Source organism: Physella acuta, unplaced genomic scaffold (assembly GCF_028476545.2).
Source record: "Physella acuta isolate Inbredline_101_S28 unplaced genomic scaffold, ASM2847654v3 ptg001063l, whole genome shotgun sequence".
NCBI lineage: Eukaryota > Metazoa > Mollusca > Gastropoda > Physidae > Physella > Physella acuta.
Genome location: NW_026732580.1, coordinates 116,335 through 125,946, shown reverse-complemented (window position 1 = coordinate 125,946; position 9,612 = coordinate 116,335). Strand labels below are relative to the sequence as shown.

Here is a 9,612-nt window from a genome sequence, read left to right as displayed (position 1 = left end):
AAAAAAAACAACAAAAATCTATTTTGTTATTCTATGCTTAGTTTTAATATACACAACAATCTTTTTTTTTACAATTAAAGACAACATTTTATTTTTAAAGTATTTTCTTTTTATTGTTGAATGGGAACAAGACATAAAGTTGAAGCATAAGGTTGGTTTGGTTTCTCCCTCGTATAAATTTATCACAGCTTCCAAAATGTTCTCATCAGCCAGGCAGACTGGAACAGTGTTTAGAACAAATCATTTCTCTCACCCACGTTACCAGCAGCTACACACATGGGTTTTTTGTTTTCTCCCTAGTACATCGCACCAGCTAGTTGGGACATTAGGGGAAGTTTGATCAGAGGATTACTTACAGTCCAAACAAGAGTTTTGGGTTAGATAGCATGTGGTCTACCACTAGACCATGCTATCCCCCATTAAAGTTTTTCATTAACTTCACTGGCAGTTATTAAAAAAAATATCAAAGACATTTTAATAAAACAGCAATTAAATATTAAGACATAGTAATAAAATAGCATTTAAAATTGTGGAATGAATAAATAACATTTATATTGTGTATATAATATATAGTGGAATAGAATGAGAATAGAATACATGAATGTTGTGATGTCTCAGTATAGGAGATCATGTATTTTTAAAAATTAAAGTTGTGACTTAACTAAGTAAAACAAATGGTTACACTGTATGACAATGTATGATAATGCCTCCTAGTGTTAACAGCTGTTGCTATGTGGTTGTTGTGTGTGTTGGTTGTTGTTGCATGGAAATAATGTGAATAAATTAGAACATGGCACAAAATAGGTGCAACATTTTACACATTTTATACAACCTCCCAGCTTACTACTATGATGATACGGGTGAGCTCCAAAAAATTTCCACAGCACTACACATACCCTGTTAAAAATGGGGTCTTACTTGTTTGTGTGCTACTATAATCATGTTTGTGTGCAAAATACTACAACTACACATGAGATATATATGGGTTCTACTGTATATTCATGAGGGGAGTCAAGTTAGCAATCATTGCTCAAAATTAAAACTCTTAACTGCTAGTGTAATAAGAGAGAGGTTCTTAGCTAAAGCTTACTAAATACAGAGGTTCTTAGCTGCTGAATCTTAATAAACAAATGTGCAACACATCCGATTTCAATGCATTTTACTTTTTATGACATAAATGCAGACCTGTATTTTTTAGTGAACGTTTATTTGATTTATTTGTAACAGCTATTGCAAAACTTTATAAAAGCACCAAGATAAAAAAATAATAGAAAATGTGACAGTAATGCCATCTATGTGACATTTATTAGTGTACTATCACCTAATGAGGAAACCAATGAAGCTAGAAATGTGATCGTAATGCCCTCAATGTGACATTCATTAGTGTACTATCACCAAATGAGGAAACCAATGAAGTTAGAAATGTGACCTAATGCCCTCAATGAAGCTAGAAATGTGACCGTAATGCCCTCAATGTGACATTCATTAGTGTACTATCACCTAATGCGAAAACCAATGAAGCTAGAAATGTGACCGTAATGCTCTCAATGGGACAATTACTAGTGTACTATCACCTAATGAGGAAACCAATGAAGTTAGAAAAACCTCCTCCAATCTCGACCCCCTGAGGGAAAGTTCGTAACTCCGCCTCTACCCACACCTGTTCCCCAGCGCAAAGGTTTAAGAGAACAGATGTGCTAGTCTGAACATCTGTAGATCCAGGCGTGGCGCACAGAGCAACAGGTTCAGCTTGGTGAATGATTGCTAGAGAAAAGGGACCTGGGCTGTTGGTGTTGACTGATACACTAAAAAAATAAAGTCCACTGACGGGGGCCACAAAACTGCTGCTGGTGTCATCATAGCACCCCCAGGAGCTGTAGTTGACCTGGGTGAACTTTAACCTTTCTCCTGGTCTGACTGTGTTAATTTTGGCCTCAGCAACAAACGCTGGTACAGTTTCAATGGCATCTAAAATTCACATAGATAAACAATTAAATTGATTCTAATATGATTAAAAAATTCACAGAGATAAACAATTAAATTGATTCTAATATCATTTAAAAATTAAATTTAAAAAAATGATGTATACTGCCAAGTTTTATGTGTTTTATAATATGGTTATCACATGTGTAAATAGTAGCTGAGAATAACTGACACTCACCTTTACATTGATTATTCTCAATAGAAGACATAAGACTATGAAGTCTTGCTACTTCAGACTGCAGGTCATATAGCTTTGTAGATGTTTCAGCTCTTGAGTCAACATTCTGCTGAAGTTGATGCAGCAATTTTTTAAAAACTTCAACTTTCTTCATTTCATCTTGCAGTTTGCTTACCTCCCCTCTTATAGCCTGTACAGAATCTTCTAGTGTAGAAGTTCTGTCATCTATTTTCAAAATGCTTTTATCATTTCTTAACTGTATTTGGTCAAGAAGGAGTTGCTTGATTCCCATTTTAGTAATATTGTCTTGGTTTGATTTTTGCTCCGTTTTGACCAAGTCAATGTTTTTTTCAGCCAATTCAATCCTATCAGTACTTATTTTTTGTTTTTCTTGCAAGCTGGACACTTGTTTTTGCATATCTTCCAACTGGTTTTGTAGAATACTGACAGTTGCAGCATGAGCACTTTCTGTGTGTGAGTTACTTTCTGTTGAAGGCCAGTGAGAACCAGCTGGAGAGAATATCAAAACAAATTGTAGAAAAAGTAATGGGCAGGTTACAGTTTTCAGGATTGTTTCCCTTACTATTGACTAGGGAGAAAGCTAAAAAAAAAATACTGTTAAAAATTAATCTTTTCCCATAGCCCCCAGTTTCTATATATTCTAGAACGGCAATTAATTACAGGGAAACCTATTAATGATGCCACACACCTTGCAGGTGTTCAAATTCTGTGTATGTGTTTAAAGTAAGTAAGCATTTAAGAAAACAGCTCATTTATTGTATTTAAAAACCATTATGTATGTGTGGTGCCTTAAGACTAGCCATGGACAAAATGATGGTGAATATAGCTAAGTGTAATCTACAACCCTTATAAATACTATTACAAGTTTAAGAAAATCTATTTAATAAATGAAGACATCCAAAAAGTAGGTTGTTTTTAATCGAGGATGATGGTTAATGCTGTATTACATGTAATATTCCCAAAAATAATTGTACAAAAACTTTTAAGCGATAGTATAAGATTTATTATCAAATTAAATTAGAACTTAATAAACACAAAATCAACTTCTTACGCTCAACTTTGAAGTCATTCAAAAATGTGATAGCTTCTTGGCTGAGTAATATTTTCTCCAAGAAAAAATCCATGTATTTGGCTACTCTCATTGCCTCTAATGTTGAGCATTGTAGCAAATCTACATCATTTATCATTTCCTCCAGCTGGAAAATTAAAACAAAATAAAAAATAAGGAGTTCAATCAAATAACTAATAATTAGAAATTAATTTAGATATAGATCTAGACATTTTTAAAACTTTTAAACTAGTACTTGGGGTTTATGAACCAAATAACAACTTACTTTGGTGTAAGTTTGATCCAATTTGTTCACCGCTGAGTTAAGACTAGCAAGGTTGCTGCATATTTCATTGCGTTTATCTTCTAAAATGAATTGCACTGCTGATTTTTTACTTGATGATGATGGTACCATCTGAATGTGATAACATTAAAAACTTAAGACATTCAGTTAAATTCTGTGCATAATTATTATTTAAACTACTCCAATATTTTTGAACTAGTGTGTACAAGTCACTTAGTTAAGATTAATTAGAGTGGGACAGCATGGCCTAAGCGGCAGAGCGCTAGGCTGCTAACCAGAAGTCTCGAGTAAAATATCCCTGAGTCCACTCAGCTCTGATGGGTACCTAACTTATGTTAGGGAAAGTAAAGGCAGCGGGGCAAAGTGCTGACCACATCTTACCTCATTTGCTAAGGTCAAGAAACATGAACGCTAGTACTTCAGCTACCCAATGGATCATAAGGTGTAAAGGGGGATTCTATACTTTACTTTTAAGATTAGTAGATCTAGTACTTAGAATCTAGATTAAGAAGACTTAAGGTTCAGACAACTTGAAAATAATCTTAAGTCTGTAAATTAAAATAATAAACTTTTACTTTAGGCCTAAGACGCCTAAGACCTAAGTATTACTAAGTAATTTAAGTCTAAATCAAAACTAAACTATTAGTGAGGCATAATCATTATTAATAAGTTATTAACAAATTAAATTGAAACTGATCAGTGTATCTAACTGTATTTTACTATTTAATTTGAGTGTAGTTCGGGTGTATCCTATTCTAAAGTATTAATATTATAGTCTCTCTAGTGTATCAGGTGACACGTCAAGACACTGAAGTCATGTAACTCAGATGACAGATGACGAGATGTTGACTAAAGTCCTGATCCTTTTGGTTATAGATTTCTAGATTCTACTACACGATCTAGAATCTAGTCTACTTTAATACTAAAATACTTTAGATTTTTTGTTCTCGACGGTGGATCTATTTACTAGAATCTATTTTTTAGTATAGACTATCAGTAGTCTAACTAATTTAGATCTAGATTCTAGTTTGGAATTATTTTACTTTGGTCTAGATCTACTTTTACTTTCAGTATTGCGGAGGTGAATACCAAATGTTCGGTGTTTAAATATTTTAATAATTTCATTTTTAGAATGGGTGTAAGAAAAACTGAGTAGTGTAGGCCTATGGTTTTTGCTCTCCATTTTGGATCTAGGGTCTAGCTAGATTCAGATTAGCTCCAGTACTTTAATGCCAATTTAAATTGGTGATAGATTCTAGAAATTAACAGTATAAGTCTTATCATTGTCACATTAAAATAAAAACGCAATACAAAACTCCACGCATGAATCGCTGTAGGATACTAGATTCTACATGTTCCAGTAGCGTAGCGAGGGGGGGGCGGGGGGGGGACATATGTCCCCGGGCGCCGACCTTAGGGGGGGCGCCAAATTGAAAGTTTGAGGGGGGGGGGGGTGCAAATGAAAAGTTAGAGGGGGGGGTGCAAATCGAAAGTTTGAGGGGGGGGGGGGTGCAAATGAAAAGTTCGAGGGGGGGTGCAAATCGAAAATTTGCTCTCGAGGGGGCGCCAAATTTGAAGTATGTCCCCGGGCGCCGGGAAGGGTCGCTACGCCTCTGACATGTTCTATTAGTTTGTGCACCTGTGTGTATAATTACTGGTACCAGAGTCTCTGTGTGTAGGCCTACAGTATACGTGTACCTACAGCCGAAACGAGTGTGTAAGAATATTTTCAACAATGCAGTTTCTTAAATAGGCCTACAGTGATACATGCACGGTAGTTTAAGTTGGACGGCTTTGGTGAAAGCTTTAATGTTTAGCAAAAGATCGTCCATTTATAACGTCCACAAGTTTAAGTTAATAACGAAATATTTTAAAACAAAGAATAATTATCCTGCATATCCAAATTAAAATGGCAGTGCTCGTGTTTTGAAAAAAAAACACCTAGATCTACCCGTTTAATTTTTTAAAACCCTTTCGAGGATATAACTAATCTGGATTATTAATGTTAATTTTGTGTGAATGCCACCCCCACTCTTTCCCGTTTAGGAAAAAAAAAACTGTTTCGGGCTTTTGTGATGAAGGGGTATCTAGAAGAGATTGTGACTTCATACTAGGGGAACATAGCCATGCTCGATCAACTCGGCCGAAAATATTAATTGCGTTGTTTCCCTTTGATGTTTTTTTTTTTACATCAACATAAAGAGGCTCCTGTTAACGTGTTGTTTGTTTTAGCTAATGCTGTTTTGTTTTTCCCCCCACATATCTGAATGTTAGTTACTTTGTGTTGTCATCTCAATCCAAGGACCTGTCGGAGGCGCCATTTATTAAAGTCTGTACTCTTTTTATTTTTATCTAGGGCTCTTCATGGTTCTTATCCACTCAACAAGACTGCCTTTTATTTGAGCTTGACCATTGTCCGTCCCTCTCCTTGGAGTTTTAACCCCCTCCCCCAGGTTTCAAATGACCCCCCCCGTTCACGCTTTTTGTTTAACTTTAAACTTTCCTCCAATTCCCATAAACTTAAAATCATTTGATATCCAATTAAATTAGATCCAGTGTTTCTTTCTGTCATTTCTCCAGTTGTTTTAAAAACCCACCCCGAAGAGAAATATATGAAAGAAAACCTGTTCATATTTTGTGACGACTAAATTAAATTTAATAATCTGTCTTGATATCGTGACGACTAAATTTATAATTTACAATAACAGATCCATTTTTTTACCACATAACCTTAAGAAAGCTCTAACACAAACTCTACTCTTTTCTAACTTTACTTGAGCTCGGGGTTGACTGAAAACTATACATTTTTTAAACATATAATATATATTTTAATCTACTAAAGTAGGGGACCTGATGCACGAACAGGTATTTCTTTTTGGAACTTTCTGCAATACTCTCCCTTGAATAACACTACATTTGGTTGAACTAGTGTAATCCAGTGGGCCTACTAATTATCTCCCCAGCTAATGCATAGGCGTGTAACAACCAACGCCTTGAGTCGATTCACACAGCCCTCTATCGTCTGTTATGGAGACGGTCCTTATATTATACTTATCACACGATCAGATCAATACGAAATAAAAAATCGATATCGGGTCACACGAGAGCTTCACATTCGATACACGCCTGCGCGACACTAGTTCTTTACGCTGAAGGAATTACTAGTATTTTATAGCCCGCTGTGAAGCTAGCTTCAAACCCTACACTTACCTGTTCTGGGCACGGCATAGACTTGCCCAAATAGTCCAATGCTACCCGGTGTTGCTAACACACACACAACTACGCCATTTTGGAAATTTTAATCTCTGTTGATCTTAGTCGAAAGGTAACTTTTTATTTACATTCACACCTTGTACTAGGCTAAAGGTAAGTCATCTTCCCACATTCACCCGCGGTAGTTCTGATGATACTGAGATGTTATTCATTTGCTAGAATATACGATCTATTTATAGTTATAGGCCTGCACACAATAACAATCAATAACAATAATAACTAATTAGTATCAGTACATCTTGAATAATGTAAACTGAATTATCTTCTTCTACTTCGTTCCAAATTGTAATGTCGGACGTGATTTCCTCCAACACAATTCCTCAACTTGTTTTACCGTTAACTTAGGATATTCTTCCAGTCCAAGTCCATTCAATAACAAACTACAGGGCAGCAGTTGTTTGCTTTTGGAGTTTTTTTTCCTCCTAAATCGGTTACTGTCACCATCTGCCCGGGGGGGGGGGGGAATTAGAGTTCTGTTTAGCAACCATGAGCTTTACCAACCTAGTATTGTCTTCTGAATACCCACATTTAAATCTTCTTAATCATAGTAAAATATCTAATTAGCCAGCCAAAAGTCGATCATATCTAATTGGCCAGCCAAAGGTAGATCATATCTAATTTATTTATATAAATGGCTACTTGTCTGACAAAAGATTTAAACGACACGAACATGTCTGAGTTGTGTCATCTGTCCACCACAGCGTCCATACCTACATGAGCACATCATCTGCCGTGCTAGTAGTGTGCTCATGTGCTTGTTGGTGTGTCTCGGACTCACTTAACCCTCAATCATTGCCAGTGTCATTTTGTTGTTCGTGAGAAGCGTGATGATATAGACCTATGGTACACTCTAAAAATGAATCAGCTGCTCAAATCGTGGCTTCTGTTCATAGCAACCGGGTCTGTCTTTTCTAACTATGTGGAGGGGTAAAAAGTCATCAAAAAACATGGTGTCATTTATGGACGCCCGATAAATTTGAGCAATGATGTCACGCATGCAATATAAGACAAACGTTCTTGTGATGTAGGCCCTAAAACAACGCTTTGTTACATTTATTAACATTAGTGCACGATCTCAAATTTCAGATTTGTCACAAGAGTTGCTTCCCTCTAGAACATGACGTCTTCGTGAAGCCAAGGTGCGTACAACTCATGTCAGTGTGGCCGGCCAAAAATGTCACCAAGCACTCAACACTAAACACAGGCGACTAGCAGACGACTTGTGTACATAATGGTTGATCCGGTTGTGTCGTCACGATTCGGCAAGCGCCCCCTACTGGACGTCCCTCCTATGTTGGTCAGTGGCCACAGCGGCCTTGAGGTCCCCTCGCTACAATCGCCGGCCTATTCAGCCATCAGCGCCAACCCGTTTCCAAAAGCCGTCAACCCGATGATTGGGGCCGGGGTGTACAACCCCCAGCCAGGATATATGACCAGCGGGGGGTTGCCGCCCCCTCCCGTCATGCACTTTGATCAAAGATACAACACCGCCCCCGCTGGGGGGTTCTACAACGCCCCACCCAGACAGTACTTTTACGGCCCGAACGGGGAGGTAGTCAACCCCGCCCCTTTCTACAACCCTCAGGCAATGTACCCGGGGGTGGCCAACCCTTACCCAGTGATGCCAGTGCCCCAGCCTGTGCCAGTACCAGTGCCCGTGAGGATGCCCTACCCCTCATACGGGCCTTTCACCCCCGGGTTCAGTGTCACGTGTCAGCTTGAGTTCGGACGTATCGTCAACATCGACATCCGGGAATCTCACGGCGAATTTAGGGGACTTCCCGATTTTTTGAGGGACGAGCTTGCACGGACCTACGGGAAATACCCATTCACAGAGGTCAAAGTTAAACTGGAGAATGGGGAATTCCATATTTACGCCACGCACGAACGTCGACGCAAGCAGCGTCGCAGACGCCGTCGAGACTCCCCCGACTCGGAAAGTGAGAATTACGACGACGACGATGACGACGATAAGTACTTCCGCTTTGACACAGCTTACAAAAGTGACGTGGAGTCTTACACAAGTGGCGTAGGTCCAAGAAACCCTGGGACTAAACCTAGATCAATTGTGCACGAAAGGGGGTGGAATAGATACCGGTGATTAGACCTAAGCATACAAAACAAATTAATTAGTCTTTTAAAACAATTAACTAAACAATACTTTGCCAGTACATCTGTGTCATGTGACTCGGTATTCATATGCTCCTGCTGTAAGGTGATTTGAGTTCAGCACATATACATAATATATGTGTCTTGAATTAACTACACACATACAATGTGTCTTGAGTTAACTACACACACGATGTGTCTAGAATTAGCTATACACATACAATGCGTGACTTGAATTAACTACACACGTAGAATGTGTCTTGTGTTTACACCTACAATGTGTCTTGAGTTAACTACACACATGCAATGTGTCTTGACTTAACTACACACATACAATGTGTTTTGAGTTAGCTGACTCCAGTGTTTCTTCCAGACTTTTTCTCCGGGGGGGGCACTTGAAATTTTCGGGGGGGGGGGGGGGGGCGGTAAACTTTCTTCGGGGGGGGGGGGGGGCGGACACTGTTAAAAGTATATATTTTCTATATAAAATATATAAATTTCATTTCGTTCGGGGGGGGGGGGGGGATGCCTGGAGAGATGCCTGGAAGAAACTCTGGCTGACTCATGCAATGTGTATTTTTACCTGCTAATTTGTACCTTGCATCATGTAAATTAACCAAGTATTATCTTGTAGTAAGTTATTTATTGCTGAGGTGGGGTTATAATCTTTCTTGTGATAAGCCACTGTTTGTTTCT

The 9,612-nt window shown here is 38.2% G+C and overlaps 2 protein-coding genes across 2 annotated transcripts; one reads left to right on the top strand and one right to left on the bottom strand.

Moving 5' to 3' along the window:
* Positions 1 to 42: 42 nt before the first annotated feature.
* LOC131955326 (uncharacterized) lies at positions 43 to 4,348 on the bottom strand. The gene is made up of 5 exons (XM_059319419.1): positions 4,255 to 4,348; positions 3,517 to 3,645; positions 3,234 to 3,378; positions 2,162 to 2,671; positions 43 to 1,968 (listed from the first exon to the last, which is right to left on the bottom strand). The coding sequence occupies exons 2-5, from the start codon at positions 3,643 to 3,645 to the stop codon at positions 1,571 to 1,573; spliced, it is 1,182 nt and encodes a 393-aa protein (XP_059175402.1). The 5' UTR covers positions 4,255 to 4,348; the 3' UTR covers positions 43 to 1,570.
* Positions 4,349 to 6,739: 2,391 nt separating this feature from the next.
* Positions 6,740 to 9,281, top strand: LOC131955340 (uncharacterized). The gene is made up of 2 exons (XM_059319445.1): positions 6,740 to 6,859; positions 7,894 to 9,281. Exon 2 carries the CDS (start codon positions 8,039 to 8,041, stop codon positions 8,906 to 8,908), a length of 870 nt encoding a protein of 289 aa, XP_059175428.1. The 5' UTR covers positions 6,740 to 6,859; positions 7,894 to 8,038; the 3' UTR covers positions 8,909 to 9,281.
* Positions 9,282 to 9,612: the final 331 nt, after the last annotated feature.

What these genes read in the sequence shown, in the direction of transcription:
- LOC131955326 (XM_059319419.1), bottom strand. Translation starts at nt 3,645, where the DNA reads ATGGTACCATCATCATCAAGTAAAAAATCAGCAGTGCAATTCATTTTA. An exon ending in TGGATCAAACTTACACCAAA is followed by an intron (nt 3,379 to 3,516) that starts GTAAGTTGTTAT and finishes TTAATTTTCCAG; the next exon opens with CTGGAGGAAATGATAAATGA. An exon ending in TGAGAATAATCAATGTAAAG is followed by an intron (nt 1,969 to 2,161) that starts GTGAGTGTCAGT and finishes TGTGAATTTTAG; the next exon opens with ATGCCATTGAAACTGTACCA.
- LOC131955340 (XM_059319445.1), top strand. Translation starts at nt 8,039, where the DNA reads ATGGTTGATCCGGTTGTGTCGTCACGATTCGGCAAGCGCCCCCTACTG.